The sequence below is a fragment of the Carcharhinus amblyrhynchos genome, chromosome 18 (assembly GCF_965287045.1).
Source record: "Carcharhinus amblyrhynchos chromosome 18, sCarAmb.v2.hapA, whole genome shotgun sequence".
Lineage (NCBI taxonomy): Eukaryota > Metazoa > Chordata > Chondrichthyes > Carcharhiniformes > Carcharhinidae > Carcharhinus > Carcharhinus amblyrhynchos.
Genome location: NC_137341.1, coordinates 9,853,739 through 9,871,418, shown reverse-complemented (window position 1 = coordinate 9,871,418; position 17,680 = coordinate 9,853,739). Strand labels below are relative to the sequence as shown.

Sequence of the window (17,680 nt, the reverse complement as noted above, 5' to 3'; positions counted from 1 at the left end):
AGATAACAAGCAGCTCTCAGAGGCAGGACCGCCTCCCACGTGGGGGTGGAAGGCCTTCTTGCCTCCACCCAATTAACACTCCTTGGAGCAGAGATGTGCTGCCCACTGACCATTTTGGTGGTGAGACTTCTCCATAAAACTTTCCACAGTCACATCATAGAATTCCTTCAGTATAGGAGGCCATTCAGCCCACTGAGCCTGTCCTGACAACAATCCCACCCAGGCCCTATCCCTGTAAGCCCGTTATTACCCTACTAATTCCTTGGCATTAAGGAGTAATTTAGCATGGCCAATCAACCGAACCCGCACCTCTTTGGACCGTGGGAAGAAAGCAGAGCACCCGGAGAAAACCCACGTAGACACAGGGAGAACGTGCAAACTCCGCACAGACGGTGACCCAAGCCTGGAATTGAACCCGGATTCCTGGCGCTGTAAGACAGCAGTGCTAACCACTGTGCTGCCCTACACGTGGGATACGTTTAGCTGCAGCCATTTTCAAAACCTTTCTGTTATGGTGGATTCATCCAGAGTTATATTTTTTTCCCCCCCACCTGTGGGAACAGAAATTCTGTGCGAATATTTGGTGCTCAATACTCCGTAACACATGAGTTCAAATTGCAATGTTCTGGCTGAACATCTTTGGGTGGTGGTGGTGGTGGTGGTGGTGGGGGGAGGGGGGAGGTGAATCAAGGAGAGAAATAGAAGAAAGCAGGTCACAAAAAGACGAAAGCCCCTTACACTAAAAAAAAATATTTTTGATTATCATAAATGATTTGCAACACATGAAAATCTATACACATTTTACAGATGCAGCTCACTGTTAGTCCAGGCATACTAGAATTTCCAGCGCTGGTGGTAAGTGTTAATACGTGCTACAATTAATCCTTTGGTACTTTAAATTGATCTTTTTCTCTTCTGATTGCACCCATTGTAGAAATTGCATCCTTCTGTCCGACATGGGCCTGTACGCTCTTCTCCCTGTAAAAGTAACAGTGCGATTTAGCACTTTACTGGTCCTTCAAGCCCAGTCGTGAATATGAATCCTGTGCTCAAATCTCAACCACAAGTGTAGTTGCTCGAGCGAGAGGAAATAATTGTGACAAACGCTGCTTCGTGTAAAAGAGGGGCTCGTAACTATGTAGGAGGGATGTCCGAAGTAGGTTCTTTACTCAGAGAGCGGCTGGGGTGTGGAACGCGCTGCCTGCTGCGATAGTGGAGTCGGACACTTTAGGAACTTTCAAGCGGTTATTGGTTATGCACATGGAGCGCATCAGAACGATAGGAGTGGGATAGCTCGATCTTGGTTTCGGACAAAACTCGGCACAACATCGAGGACCGAAGGGCCTGCACTGTGCTGTACTGTTCTATGTATATTTCCATTAGTGAATAGCTGAGAGCTGCAGGCAAACTCTGAAGGATTAGATGCAGGAAGAAATGATGGAAAGAATGAAGAGTTGAGGCGTGATGTCACCTTGCTCTGGCTCACTTTCACACCAAACTGACTGGCTTGCAAATTTCTCAGAGTTGAGAGGGTGTCGGTTACAGAACGGTGTCCCTTTTCAAGATAAAAGCAATGTTCATTTACATTTAAGTCAATCATTAAAAACAAACTGAATAAAAGAAAATTAATTATAGTCTTGGCAACAGTGTCATTTTCTCTTCCTTCTGAATTCTGAAGATAGATAAAAAGGTCTTAGAATCAGAATCCCTACTGAGCAGGAGGCGGCCATTTGGTCCATCGAGTCAGCATCGACTCTCTGAAAGACCCACTCCGACACCCTATCCCTATAAGCACGTGGAGTAACCGTAGACAATCCACCTAACCCGCACATCTTTAGGACTGTGGGAAGAAACCCACACAGAAACAGGAAGAACGTGCAAACTCCACACAGAGTCACCCACGGCTGCAATCAAACTTGGGATCCTTGTGCTGTGCTAACCACTGTGCCCAGAAGTTGAATATGGATTTTGCTGTACCTCACTCGCATAAAAGGGTTGTAAGTGAACTCCTCTCCAATGGTGGACGGGATGGTAGGTTTTCCAAGTCCGTAGTGTTCCTAAAAACAAGTGCAAAAAGACAGCACTAATAGTCTGGGATTCAAATTTCCCAAAAAATGGTAATGAGTTATTAACAGTTATAATAACTGTTGACCAACTGTACTGAACAATTTGGATTCTTAACTTGAGGATCCAACTCTAAAAAAGATGACTGAATCTTGCTTTGAATCAATTTAATGTCCTCTAAAATACCTCTAAGCTAGTTCCATCGAAGCACCGTATTGGACTCAAAGGCTGGAATTTTACCGCCTCGGCTGCCCCAATTCCGGGGTGGGCGAGGTTTGTAGAATGGAATTCTCCACTGGCCTCGAGCGGGATTTTATGAACCTCACCCGAGCGAGGTTGTGAAATCCCACCCAAAATGTTAACTCTGTTCCTGTCTCCACAGATGCTGCCAGACCTACTTCGTTTTTCCAGCACTCTTTGTTTTTATGGCCGTTTAGGTCTTGTTTCCCTCTCCTATGTTTATAACATGATGCTCCTCACTCTCCTTTCTGACTTTCTCTGAGGGTGACTCCCTCCTCCTGTAATTCAGAAATGGAGAAGGGTGGGAGGGGGTAGCTTAACCACAGCGTTAACCTTTCACCTCTGAAAGGCGTCGGCTCGAATTCTATTCCTGACGTTGAAGTACAAAATCTAGGCTGACGTTCTGGTGCGATACTGAGGAAGTACTTCAGTGTCAGAGGTGCTGTCTTTTGTGAGAGGCCCGGTCTGCTATCTCAGGTGAATGGAAAACATACTACAACACAATGTTGAAGAGGGGAATGCTAGAGTCACGGTTAATATTTATCTCTCAGCCAACATTCATGGCATTGCTGATTGTGGGAGCTTGCTGGGCACAAATTGGCTTCCATGTTTCCTACATTATAACAATGATTACACTTCAAAAGTACTTCACTGCCTGGAAGCTATTTTCAAAAGTGCTGGGGTTGTGAAAGGCATGATATAAACACAGGTCCTTCTTTTTCCCTTCTTGCCAGAGACCATTGGAATGTGTGTGTCTGGGTCATGAAACAAATCTCTTCCCTATTTAATGACCTGCTACACAGTCTAACATAAAACCCACCATAACTAGAAACTCTAGTCCTGACTCAGAGAGAATAGGGAGAGCACAATTTGATTGTTGCTGGCAGCATAGATGAGGTCAGTTTCTAATTTGCTTTTGCGCCATCACAAAAGGAAAATATTTATTCTCCGTATGCGCTTAAGTAGTATTTGCTTTAGCAATGGCTGAAGATAGTAACGACAGTCCTGTGTAAGATGCATTTGGTAATAGGCTACACAATATAATTCTACCAGCTTCTTACATCACACAAAGAATTTAGTCACAGGATTTAGTGAGATGGTTATATCAGCTTTGTTCCTGTTGGAGATTAAATGGAGACTTACGACCTGGCTTGAGACAATTCATACCTCTTTAACCTGTCATTATCCCTCTCTCCACTTGCACTGTCTGTACCTGTAAAGACTCATATTCCAACCATTATCTTGCAATCGTGTCTGTCTATAAATGCCGGTTCGTGAACCCACCTCTCCACTTACCTGAGGAAGGAGCAGCGCTCTGAAAGCTCGTGATTCCAAATGTACCCTTTGGATTTTAACCGGATGTTGAGACGCTTCTTACAGCGCCCACCCTGTCTATCGCCGGCACCGCCATGTCACTGAGAGACTTCTTACTGTGAAACATTAAGCCTCACGTTTTCCTCAACGCCTGTTGTATCTGATGGTTGGAACAGAAAATCTGTCCCGGGACCATCTGTGTGTTGTGTGGCATTGAACTCAACAGATACCAGAGGCCAATCCTATATTTCATTACAGCTAATTATAACGGCTAGTTGATCTGGAATTGGTTATTAAGTAGAAATGGACAGTTCACAAACTAGTACGACAAATCCCGTGTGTGCTTCGTTCTAATGATCGACAACGTTCAGGTGAACAAACTTACCTTTGCCCAAGCTAATTTCTCTTTGATTGCTTCATTGTTTGGTTCAACGTGTCGGGCAAATTTGAGATTGTTGATGGTATACTCGTGCCCACAGTACACCCTCTAAAACAAAATATAACATTAACGTCACATATAAAAATTTGGAATTCAAAAACACAAATTTCACCCTAATTCCTCGTAACACTCTCATTGGCAGCAGACGTTTCTCATCTTGTTCCCACACCAGATTGTACTGAAATACTGCTGAAAGAAAAAAATAATAAAACTTGCAAATGAAAGGTACCAGTATTGTCCCAACAGATCTTGCGTGCCTTAAAATGGAACACCAGTATTACTGGGATTTGAAAAAATTGAACTGGTTTTCCCAATGTTCTAGTGTCCTTTTCATTAATTTCCTTCTTAAAAATTAATATATTTTGCTGAGTATTTGGACTGACCCATGTAAGGATGCCAAAGTTTCATCAGTAAGGTGGCTGCACTTTTGTGGCTTTGTGTCACCTTGGCTGATTTGTTAAGACTCTTGCCTTTGAGTCAGAGGAGAGTCAGGTCAAGCCCTGGGCCAGGATTTTAGTGCATGTTCTTGGCTTACATTTTGCTGCCAGGTTGAGGGAGTCGTGACGGAGATCGTGGGTAGGAATTTACGGCCTCGCTCGTCCCAAATCGTAAAATCCCACCCACGGTCGACTGACCTTCCCACGGTCGACCCCTCGCCTGCTTCGATTCCTGCGATGGGCAGGCCACTAAAATTCCAGCCCCCGTCTTCAGGGAGTTATTAAACCGAGATCCAGTTTACTTGTCTCGTTGGTTCGGATGAATATAGAAGGTTGCGTATCTTTTAAACTGCAAAAAATTATTCCAGCGTACTGCCCGCCATTCCTTCCGCACCCAACCCTATCAAAAACAAACGAACTGGCCGCTTGCCTCATTTCCTGTCCGTAAGGATAAAAGCAAATTATTGCGGATTCTGGAATTTGAAACTGAAAGACAAAATGCTGGAAAATCTTAGCAGGTCTGGCAGCACCTGTAAGAAAAGAGCTGACGTTTTGAGTCCAGATGAACCGTCGTCAAAGCTCAAAGTTGGTCAGTTTTGACAAGGGGTCGTCTGGACTTGAAACGTCAGCTCTTTTCTCTCCTTACAGATGCTGCCAGACCTGCTGAGATTTTCCAGCATTTTCTCTTTTGATTTGTCTGTAGGGCCTTACTATAATCTAATTGGACGAGGTATCTGCCTACATAGCAACAACAACAGCACCTGAAAAGAGATTAATTTTTAAAATTAATTTTCCAGCCTGAGGAGTTTATTTGTAAATGCAGTTTCTTTCTTTACACTTCTGAGAAGCATTACCTGCTCTATTTCATTTTAGCTTTTTCTCGCATTAGCCGATCTTACGGAATGAAGTTACCAATTCAGTTCCCAATTTCAGACTGCTTAAGGTAAAACTATGGCCAAGACTCAATTCTCACCGTATGGCCCCCTGACACTGCGCCTCACCTCACTCAGTAAGCACCTCAAATCTTCAGAGGTAGTGGAGGCAATGGGCACAAATAGAAGGGCAGGAAAAGAGGATGCCAGGACATTTATTTCAAAATAATTCCCTCAGATATTTCTTTTTGAAAAAAAACCGTCAACGTGCAAGTCGAAATACGCTGTCGAACGTCCAAAATAACGGGTTAACGATTGGAATTCTTATTCAAAGGCAAAACATCTACCGTTTCAGGTGGGAGGCTGCCGAGAATGTCAATCAGAGCTCGGTACATTTCTTCACCAGATCCTTCAAAGAATTTTCCACAACCTGCAACAAATAGTGTATCACCTGTGGGGAAAGTAAAACCAATTGAGAAATCATAATAGGGACAATACTGGGCCACGCAATAGATTTTGTGAACACGCTTAAGTAAAAATACACACGTGACTGGCAAAGAGAAAGAAACAGAGGACGATTAGCTTTTCAACAGTGCAAATCCATTGCCCTCAATATTCTAAACAGACCTAACACGAGAGAAACCTCAGATATTCAATTAGAACAATCGACACAACATATTAAAAACTTCAAAGGATTTAATGGTCAGTATATATCATACCTTTCATGTTAAAATTTCCTTTGATTTTGGATTTAATGATATTTTTGTCAAATTCTTATTTCTAATGATGTTTTTATTCAGATTGATGAATAATGTTTTTATAAACAGGAATTGTAAATCAAGACCTAAACTCTCTCGTTTTTGGTCTCAGTTTGTGAAATATTCCTTCCTAATTTTCCTATCTGTCCGTGATCACCTCGATGTGGGTGTCAGGTCAGCTGATTTACAGCTTGTGGTCACTAAACAGACAGATGCTAAAGTCTCTTACTGGGTTCTGGCCATAAGGTTAGAGGGAAATGGAGGACCCTTGCAGGCACAAAAGGCCTGGGCCTGGGTAACTGGGGCCCTCGGGAATGCACGTGAAGAGAAGGAAGGCAATCAGTGTGGAAGCCAATAATTCACAACCAAATGTTTCTGAGAAATCGATTTTTTGCTTGTTAATAGAAACATAGAAAATAGTAGCAGAAGTCGTCATTTAGCCCTTCAGGTCTCTCTGCCATTCGGTATGATCGTGGCTGATGATCTATCTCAACACCGTACTCCCAACACTCTCCCTTTACCCCTTGACGCCTTTACAGTTCTAGAAATTTGTTAAATATATTCAGTGATTTCAAAGAATCTCGCAGTGCAGAAGAGGGCCCTTGAATCGCCTCCCACACATGAGAAACACTTATCCTACCCACCTAATGACCTCCCCACCCAATCCTATTTACAAGCACTTGGCCCATAGTCTTCAATGTTATGACGTGTCAATTGTTCATCCAGGTACATTTTAAAGAATGTGAGGCAACCCACCTCCACCACCCTCCCAGACAGCACATTCCAGACTGTCATCGCCCTCTGGATAAAAAAGTTTTTCCTCAGCCCCCCAAACCTCCTGCCCCTCATCTTGAACGTGTGTCTCCTCATGACTGATCCTTCAACTAAGGGTAAGAGCTGCACCGTATCTCTCGTAATCTTACACCTCAATCAAGTTGTCCCTCGGTCTTCTCTCCTCCAGCAAAAACAACCCAAGTCTATCCAACCTCTCTTTATAACTTAAAAGTTCCACGCCAGGCAACATCCTAGTGCATCTCTTTTTCGGCTCCTCCAGTGGAATCATATCCTTCCTATGTCGTGGCGACCAGAACTGCACACAATACTCTTGCTGTGGCCTCACCAAAGTTCCATACAACTCCAATGTGACCTCACTGCTTTTGTAATCTATGCCTTGATTGATAAAGGCAAACGTCCCATATGCTTTTTCCACCATCCTATTAACATGTAATTCTGCCTTCAGAGATCGATAGACAAATGTGCCAGGGTCCCTTTGCCCCTCAGAACTTCATAGCGTATGCAGCCTTCTGTCATCACCCTATATCTCCTATAATAAATCCAATTTTGAATCCACCTTGTCAAATTAGCTGACAGTATTCCTCCAAAGCCTTATGTGGTAGAGAATTCCACAGGTTCACAACCCTCTGAGTGAAGAAGATTTTCCTCATCTCAGTCCTGAATGGGCTACACAAATCATGAAACTTGTTCTCTTGTTCTAGATACCTCAGCCAGAAGAAACATCATCCCTGTATTCAGCCTCGTCAGAACTTTTCAATGAAACCCCATCTCATTCTTCTGAATGCCAGAAAATCCAGAGGCGCAGCGTAATGCTCTCAGGGAGGAACACGAGTTCAATTCTACCCTCTTCCTCCAGTTACCCCAACTGCCCTCGCCAGTTGTCCCCACCCCGACCTCCATCACTTCTTAACTATCTCCTTTGCCCACTTACAGGACCAAGCATCGCAGAGGACCTCACTAGCTCTGTGTAAACAAGGATGAGACCCGGACGGAGAGTTACTTAAAACTCAGCATTCAGGCACAGGGTCGGTTCCCTGCGCCGCTTGTTGCCACCCCGAAAATCCCAAAAATGGGTGTGCCCGAGCTCATGTCTTCATTTGAAAATTCATAAACTTGGTTAATCAAAGCTAGCAATTTGAGATTTCCATCCAGACAAATGTAAACAGTGCCAATGCAGTTAAGAATGTTTCAGATCTAATCTAGTCTGTAAAAGCTTTAAAAGAAAGTAATTAGGCCTTATTACATACAACGATCGCTTAGTACTCGACGAGCCTCTCGCGGCAGAAGCAAACGTGGATTACTCTTGTAAAAGCAAAGCTGATCTATTGAGAATTGAGTACAGGCTATAGCTAGCTATATGTCGAATGATAATTTTGTTACATCGTAGAGGGAGGGTTCAGCTACACTCACCAGTGAATACAGCTGGTGCTTCACTGCTATTCTCTTTTGTCACAAAGTAGCAGATATGTCCTGATGTATGACAGGGTGTAAACAGGCATTTCACATTCAAAGAGCCAACCTAAATGGTTAAGCATATCACGTCTTGTAGTTAGTTTCATTTTTAAACACCGCTCTACGCACTCTAACAATCATCGACTTGGTTATTCTTCAACTTTCTATAGTATTGCTTTTCCCAAACCATGCACATTTTATACAATCCACAGAATCCCTACAGGGCAGAAGGAGGCCATTCGGCCCAAGGAGTCTGCATCAACCACTATCTCACCAGGCCCTATTCCTGTTAACGCACATACTTAACCTGACACTAGGGTTAACTTAGCGTGGCCAATCAACCTAACCCGCACATCTTCGGACTGTACGTGAAAACAAGAGTACCCAGAGGAAACCCACGGAGACTTACAGAGAATGTGCAAACTCCACACGGACAGTGACTCGTGCTAACCTCTCTGCCTGGAATTAAACTATGGATAAGCTTTATATGTAGCAAGTAAAGCACACAGAAGACGTGGCGGCACGGTGACAGAGCGGTCAGCACTGTTGCCTCACATTGCCAGTGACCTGGGTTCAATTTCAGAATGTATGGAGTCTGCACATTCTCCTTGTATCTGCGTGGGTTTTCCCCAGGTGCTCCGGTTTCCTCCCACACTCCAAAGGTCCGTGGGTTAGGTGGATTGGTCATGCTAAATAAAAGTTTATTTATTAGTCACAAGTAAGGCTTACGTTAACATTTCGTTGAAGTTACTGTGAAATTCTTTTTGTCGCCTCATTCCGGCACCCGTTCGGGTCAACGTACCTAACCGGCACGTCTTTGAGAACGAGAGGAGAATCCAGAGCACCTGGAGGAAACTCACGCGGACACAGGGAGAATGTTCAGACTCCACACAGATAGAGACCCAAGCCGGGAATCGAACCTGGGTCCCTGGTGCTGCGAGGCAGCAGTGCGAACCACTATGCCGCCCGATGTGTCAGTGGAATTAGGAGGGTAAATTCGTAGGGTTACAGGGATAGGGTCTGGGTGGGATTAGGGTCGGTAGAGACTCAATGGGTACAATGAGCTCTTTCTGCACTGTAGGGATTCTATGAGTCTATGAATATATAATTCATTTTCTTTGCGTAAAAAGTTTTTATTAAAAATAACATCACCGGGAATAAGCTGCAAAACCTGGGACTGCACAGGGCAGAACCATAGGTTGAGATGTGTACATTCTGAGATGGAGAATCGCCATACTTGCCCTTAATAGTCGAGGATTTAAGGAGCTTCGAGCACGGCTGCGTTAATGATAAAACCAGCTTTGGGGGACAGCGGGAAGAGACAGGACACGGGAGGCAGACAAACATGTCTCACTGTATCTATATTTCCTGGGAAACCTGTTAGTTATCACGCAGTCCAGAGCCTGAACCACTCCAAGTTGGGCAGAGTGCTCAATTAGTCCGCTGGGAAATGAAAGACAGCAAGCAATTTTTTTTAAAATGAGGAAGCAATTTTTGTCTTGGAAATCGGACACTGCAAAGTCCAAACTCATTTACAAATTCATAAACTCTATTAATTTACATAATACGGCTACGGCTGCCAGACTGGAAGCAGCAGGAACTTATGTATAAGTAATCCTTCTAGTGAGTACATGCTCAGATTTTGGTGATATACCTGAAATGTTTTCTTATGTGTTGCTTTACAAGTGAGCGCTCCGATCCGATCATCACCTCCATAGACCTGAAGACCAGGTACCTTCTTTATCAGTTCTTCGTTACCACCAGCATGGTCCCTGGAAACAGGACAGCAGTTCGACATTATCAAAACTAGATATCAAATAACGCAGGAAAGTAGACAATATATGTGTACGTAGTTGCAGGGTGAGTGGGGAGGGAGATGGTAGATACACCCTGTCAGAAACGCTTGCTCTGTTACCAGACTGCATCAGTTGGATCTGGAGTTGTAATCTCTCATGTTTTATTGATAATCCCTTAAGTGCAATTGCTTTCCTCACCAATTGCTGCTGATCCCACCACTTTTGCTTTGGGATACCATCCAATGAGTTTAGGGATAAGACTCAAATCATTCTGACTTTGCAGTATCCAATTTCCAAGACGAGTAATTGCCACTGATTGCACTTTGTATTACAGTCTTAGTTTGCAATGCACCATTACCTCAAGGCACTGCACCCTTTCATATTATTCAGCATGTCATTGCCACATTCTTCTTTATAATTCCCTAACTATTCCCATCAGCATGTTGATACAAATTAGGTTAAAGAACACATTTATGTCCTTGCCACCAACGCTACCCCTTTCTTGTTTCTTGCCAAGGCCAAATCAGGACTGTGCGCAATCTTAGCATCCTATTCAGCCCAATGTAGCATCAGACGCAGACCTGTCACTAAACCCTCTACCACCTCATCAGATGCAGACATGTTACTAAATCCTCTACCACATTATCAGACGCATTCCTAACAATAAATCCTCTAACTTCCTCCTCAACAACGTTGGCTTCCACACCCAACAATGCTAAAATCGTTATCCGTACCTTTGCCACTTCTAGACCGAACACTTCCTCCAAGGTCCTCCTTGTTGACCTCCCAAATCTCAGCCCTCACAAACTCCACCATCCTGTGTTACACTAGGTTGCTTAACTCTCTGTAACAAACAGTTCAAAATATTTATTATTCTTGGTCTTATATTTCCATATTTCTACAATCTTTTCCAATCTTACTCCCAACCAATGTCCTTTGGTTTTCAGACTTTGAGCATCGCTCCCTCCTTACTGGTGATAGGTTTTTAAGTTGCCTCGGCCTTCCCCTCTGGAGCCCCCTCCCTAAAGTTCACCGTATCATTTCAGCCTTTAAACACCTCCACAAAAAATGTATTTTTGCCCATGCTTTTGGCGATCCCTCTTAACTCTTTCACTATCTGCAGCATTTGTTTGGGATGTTTTTGTTATATTAAAAGCACTGTATCTGCTGTTCTCTAGATCTTGTTTTTTTGTTAAATCCAGGCCTGAATATAGAATCAACTCACACTCACTTGTAGGAATACACTGCACTAAGGACCCAAAATTCCAAAATCGACAGTCAGCTTGAACTCTGAGTTTTATTGCAGGTTTATGTTGCCTACACTTTTTCTTTTGTGTATATTATTCACTTTTAAAGGTCATTTTCTAAAAAAAAACACAAGCTTACCAGTGGTGATGTGTAGTGAGAACTGTAGTCAGTTTTACTCCATGCTTTTTCACTGCTTCAACTACCTAAAAGGAAAGAAAAATAGACTAATCATAAATAACTCACTTGGAACTGAACTCAATTTGCAATTTTCAAGGCACAGGCCTTCGAAAATGAATTTCAGCAATGGAATACTAAGAAGTATAATTAAATAACGTTAAAAGAAATTTGGAGAAGTAAGTGATATGATGTTGAAATCAAATGAAACAGTGGCTTGGATATTTGTAAAATTGACCAAAATTTCCATTTTCTTCACTCAGGTTATATTATCACTATGCAGGTAACGTTCAACTTTGTTGGCCAGGGGCTTCTGATAAGCTTTGATTGCATGACGGTTACTGCACATCATTTCCCATAGGAATACAGTTCAGAAAGCTTTAGGCACAGGCTGGTGAGCGGCAAAGCACAGAGCCCGTTCTTACTGTGTATAGGTACACTGCAAAGTTTAAAGTTTAAAGTTTATTTATTGTCACAAGTCGGCTTACATTAACGCTGCAATGCAGTTACTGTGAAAATTCCCTCGTCACCGCACTCGGTGCCTGTTTGGGTACACTGAGGGAGAATTTAACATGGCCAATGTAACGAACCAACACATCTTTTGGACTCTGGGAGGAAACCGGAGCACTCGGAGGAAACCCACGCAGACACAGGGAGAACGTGCAGACTCCACACAGACAGTGACACAAGCCAGGAGTTGAACCTGGCTCCCTGACACTGTGCTGCCAGTTTAATTACTCAATTCTCAATCTAGTTTTATTGTGTTTCATAACTTCAAAACATTCCAAAGCACTTTACAGCTTTTTAATGAAATACTCTCAACTGTTGCTGAGTAGAAGACTGACAGCCAATTTTAATCAGTTAACCTTCTATCCAAAGCTGCACGCCTGCATAAAATCAGTGGCTCTCAACCATTGTGCCGTGGCACATGACCCCCTCCACACACTCCCCCCACCAAACCCTGCTGAAGCGTGCCACAAAAAACATTAAAAAATTAGTGTAATTAAACTAAAATCAACCTTTGTCTTTACCTCTGTGACTGGCACCTCCAAAACCTGACGAACCTTGGGCCTTCCGCACGTGAGCTGGCTGGGAAACAGCCGCATGTGCGCAGTTCAGATTTTTTACATTGGTCAGGCCCCATGCCCAATGCCCATTGACCAACAGGACTTGCAGCTGAAGACAAAGGTCTCCGTGCACTTGCATAGAAAGCAAAAACTCAAAAGTGGCACAAAAACCCTGGGAGAGGCAAGGTTTTTTTTTAATGAAAAACAGGCAAGCGGCCAGGGAGAAGTTAAAAACAAAGATCCCAGTAAGGGAAGAAAACAGTGAAAATAGGAGGTGTGCCTCCACTTAGAGGCGTGCCATGATATATAATAGGTTGGCAGCCATTGGCTTAGATTATAATGTCACGTTGGAAATACCTGAATAGAATCATAAACCCGGTCAGTTCCTTTGCGTCGCAGTCACAAGCAAAGCACGTGCAACAGAGGATACCTAAACTGCTTTAACAACTTTTAACAATGGCTAACTAACTAAAATTTTTCACAATTATTTTTCCTGCTTGCCTTCTGTGGCTCCACTGGATCCACTATCGCTGCTTCTCTGGTTTCACTATCAATGAGGAGATACATGTAGTTATCAGTCAATGCTGGCAACAATTCAACCTTCATGTTTGCCTGGACTACAGTTTCAGACTTTCTAACGGCACTTCCAGAGTATAAGTAAAACGAACCTGCAGGCAGATAATGTCAATAAACAGACATATGAAAATTTATGTTGGATATGATTCCTGAATTAACATTGAAAATAACAAATCTTAATTGATCAAAGTAGAAGAATCGTTCTCAGTTTTGTAAAGGGTCTCTAATTTTAGAATCAAAGAATGCCATGCAACACCCAAAACCATGATTATTTGTTCAAGTCTTTATGCTCCTCCTCCTGTTCCCAACTTTCTGTTCTCCTATCCTGGATGTTTCATTTTGCTATGATAATTTCTATATATGCAATTAGTCCTTCCCTACCTCATGTAAGCAAATATTCTCTCTGTGCTCATTTATATTTCATTTCTGTCTTAATTCAATAGTCACAAAATGCACTTCTAGCACAGATTTTTTTATAATCGTCACAGCCTCTTTTAACCTTCCCTAGCCCAGGGTGCTGAGGTCAGTTGTATTATCCAACCATAGATCACGCTGGTCCCAACATAATTTATTTTGGAAGTGGATATTCTGTAATCACGGAAGCCGTGTTCTTTAATTTAGGCGAGAATTACCTCTCCATTTCCAACTGTATCGTGATACATTTTTAAGCCAGTTCAATTTGAATAAAGTTTCAGTTGAACAGTGAACCATTACAGTTTTAAAGTTTATTTCTTGTTACAAGTAGCCTTACATTAGCACTGTAATGAAGTTACTGTGAAAAATCCCCTAGTCATGCCACTCCAATGCCCATTTGGTTTTCACCGAGGGAGAATTTGGCACGCCAATGTGCCTAACCAGCACGTCTTTTGCAGTGTGGGAGGAATCTGGAGCACTTGGCAGAAACCCAAATAGACAGGTGGACAAAGTGCAGACTCCGCAGACAGTGACCCAAGCCAATAATCGAACCCAAGTCCCTGGCACTATGAGGTAGCACTGCTAACAACTGTGCCACTGTGTTATGGCTATAGGGCCTTGTTTTGTATGGCCATCTCTACGAGTTCGTTGCACTTCATGTTGAATTTGGAAAAGGCTCCATTACCCCGATTGATATCAGTCATAACCAACTGGAGTAAAGGAAACTTGGCGTTGAAAGGGACTTGTAGCTTTATAAAACAACTGAACATGATTATAAATGTCTGAATAAGAATTGGAATAATTATGCCCGTATTGGAATCGTTATACCTGTACAAGATGTTTAATATGGAAAACATTGCATGTTGTAATATGAAACTGATTTATTTGGAAGGAGCACTTTGCATTTAAAAAACGTAACACACCCATCACTAAAATATTGGCCTATCAAAGAGAAACGTAATGAGCAATTTGTCAGTTTGTTTGAAGAGCCCTTCACCTTTATATAAAAAAAATTACACTGCACTTCAGTTTTTATCCTTTGGAAATGATTATTTGTAACCAAGATAATGAGAGTCCCCATTGTCCATCCAATGTTGCTCTATGGGTGCCACTGGGATATTCAGGAGAACAGGTTTTATTGTCACCCTCTGTTTTGTATTGCTTTAGCCACTAGTTGTCACTGACAAGCCAGCCTCAACGTTTCTCAAACAGATATTTACTTATTTCCCTAAAGGCACCTGAACTGGAAACAGCTCTAAATAATTCATAGAAACCCTTCACTGCAGAATGAAGCCATTTGGCCCATCAAGTCTGCACTGACTACAATCCCACCCAGGCCCTACTCCCATATCCCTACATATTTTACCCACTAATCCCTCTAACCTACATATCTCAGGACACTAAGGGGCAATTTTAGCATGGCCAATCAACCTAACCCACACATCTTTGGACTGTGGGAGGAAACCAGAGCACCCAGAGGGAACCCACGCAGACACGAGGAGAATGTGCAAACTCCACACAGACAGTAACCCGAGCCAGGAATCGAACCCAGGTTCCTGGAGCTGTGAAGCTTTGTATTACGGTGCCGCCCTTCTTTAAAAAAAAATCCAGAATTTTGTTTGAACACCTCTCCAAAACAACAAATTTGCCAGGGCCTGATACACTGTTAATCCCCTGTCAATACTTGTAAACGTCAGCAAGTTCGGGTTCTGTGTTAAGTGGAGGGCCCACAAGAGAGACATCTCTCAAAACACAGGCAGCGACTGAACCGTGTGTGGATTTTAACCATTTTAACTTAACTAGCTAGAATGGCTTCTGGATTAGAGGAGATAAAATTACAACATGCGAAAGAAAATATTTAGGTACAGGAAAAGTTAAACTTGACACAGCTATGAACGACATTATTTGCTTTTAAATAGCTCATACACCTTTTAAAACACACTACAAAGGCTTCTAATGGTAGAAATGTTTGCGCCAAGAGGAAACACCTGAATGTGTTTATCGAGGAGCTGTTGTTGCATTTGGCATGACAGGCGCCGGAATGACAAATGCAGCTGTAACTAAGCCGGTCGGGGAAGGTTGTATGTCAGTCACCCTGAGGAGAGGGAGAGGAAAGGGAACGGGGAGCCTACCGAGCTTCCGAGCAGCAGCTGTCAGCACAGTCGCACTCACACTGCCGAGTCGGTGCAGCTTCACCAACATAGTCAGGGCTGGGGATCAGCACTGGGAGGTTCTGCACACAGCCTTTCACCTCCAACCCTCAACTACTCCTTCATTGGGTAATCGCAACCAATTGCAACTTTTCACCATAACCCTTGGGCGGAGCACAAGTTAGCATTTGTAAAGAAAATTAAAAGGGGCCCGGCGTGAAGGTGAGATTTCACAAGGGAGGGGGGGGGGGGTCCAATGATGTCTGTGCGGGATCTGCACTCTTTCTGGGAGTGGGGCAGGAAGATCGTCTGCGTGGGCAGGAATTATGCCGAACACGCCCGGGAATTGGGGAACCCGCTGCCCGGCGCCGAGCCTCTGCTCTTCCTCAAGCCGCCCAGTGCCTACCTGCGGCCGGGCTCGGCGATCCGGCCGCCCCGCTACAGCCGCCGGCTGCAGCCCGAGGTGGAGCTGGGCTTGGTGCTGGGCAAGAGCGGTAGCTGCATCCCGCAGGAGGAAGCAATGGACCACCTGGGAGGGTATGCACTGTGCCTGGACATGACGGCCCGGGACACTCAGGAAGAGTGCAAGAAGAAAGGACATCCCTGGACTCTGGCCAAAGCCTTCGACTGTTCCTGCCCGGTCAGCGACTTCATTCCAAAGGACAGGCTCCCCGACCCGCACAGCCTGACCCTCTGGCTCAAGGTCAACGGGCAGCTCAGGCAGCAAGGGCACACATCACAGATGATATTCCCCATCCCCTATCTCATCAGCTACATCAGTGGCATTATCCGGCTGGAAGCAGGGGACCTGATTCTCACCGGAACGCCTGCAGGAGTGTCTGATGTACAGGAACACGATGAGCTGCAAGCTGGTATTGACGACCTGGTCACCATGAAGTTCAAAGTGAAAAGAGATTAATTTTGTTGAAAATGTAATTGCTTATACCGCAGTTTTTCTGTACAACAGCAGCATTGAAGTGTCTGTCAATGATTCAACACTCTGCATTCAATTGGGAGAACAGCCATTCGTGGTCTGAGTAATGACATTATTAATGTGGCGTCAGACTGGCATATTGAAGACCAAACTGCTGACACACAAAACAATTATACCGTTTTTACTGCCAAAATAAAGTATTGACGATTTTTAAAAAAATGCAATAGCTGCTTTTCAACCTCTTGGCACAAACACACTTCCTTCTGATTTTTTTGGTTTAAATGGTGATTTAGTATTATTTCCTATATTACAACAGTCGCAACACTGCCATCCCAAACTGATACTCGTATTGCAGATTGCAGTGTGCAAAATGGCTGCTGCATTTATTTGCACGGTAACAGTACTTCAAAGCAATTCAGTGTCAGTCATGGAGTTTTACAGCTCAAAGGCCCTTCAGGCCAACGGGTCTATGCTGGCCATCATGCACCGAGCCATTCTAATCCCTTTTTCCAGCACTTGGTCGAGAACCATGTTTGCTCACCTAAATGCTTCTTTAAATGTGTGAAGGTTCCTGCCTCTATCACTCTTTCAGGCAACAAGTTCCAGATTCCCACCACTCTGCATAAAAATGTTTGTCCTCAAATCACCTCTAAATATCCTGTTTCTTACTGGAAATCAGTGCCCTAATTATTTATCTACTAAGAGGAAACTTCCTTCCTATCTGTGTCCCTCTGAATTTTGTACACTTCAATCACGTTCCCACTCAGCCTTCTCTGCTCTAAGGAAAATAATTACAGCCAAACTTCTTCATAACTGAAACACTCCAGACCAGGCAACATCACTGTCAATCTCCTCTGCACCCTCTCTAGTGCAATCACACCCTTCCTATAGTATGGCAACCAGAATTGCACACAGTACTCCAGCTGTTGCCTAACTAGTGTTTGATACTG

General features: G+C 43.6%; 2 protein-coding genes across 5 annotated transcripts; one reads left to right on the top strand and one right to left on the bottom strand.

The window, feature by feature from the left end:
• Positions 1-679: 679 nt before the first annotated feature.
• Positions 680-16,704, bottom strand: hagh (hydroxyacylglutathione hydrolase). Of its 4 annotated transcripts, none has more exons than XM_080206332.1 (9): positions 16,616-16,704; positions 13,158-13,324; positions 11,554-11,618; positions 10,026-10,143; positions 8,330-8,438; positions 5,714-5,817; positions 4,004-4,105; positions 1,978-2,057; positions 680-978 (listed from the first exon to the last, which is right to left on the bottom strand). In XM_080206332.1, exons 2-9 carry the CDS (start codon positions 13,260-13,262, stop codon positions 879-881), a joined length of 783 nt encoding a protein of 260 aa, XP_080062458.1. In that variant the 5' UTR covers positions 13,263-13,324; positions 16,616-16,704; the 3' UTR covers positions 680-878. The 4 variants fall into 4 exon arrangements, with proteins under 4 accessions (XP_080062458.1, XP_080062457.1, XP_080062459.1 ...); XM_080206331.1 differs by lacking the exon at positions 16,616-16,704 and adding an exon at positions 15,779-15,896; XM_080206333.1 differs by lacking the exon at positions 16,616-16,704 and adding an exon at positions 15,819-15,839.
• Positions 16,047-16,960, top strand: fahd1 (fumarylacetoacetate hydrolase domain containing 1). The gene has a single exon (XM_080206335.1). The coding sequence runs from the start codon at positions 16,053-16,055 to the stop codon at positions 16,713-16,715; it is 663 nt and encodes a 220-aa protein (XP_080062461.1). The 5' UTR covers positions 16,047-16,052; the 3' UTR covers positions 16,716-16,960.
• Positions 16,961-17,680: the final 720 nt, after the last annotated feature.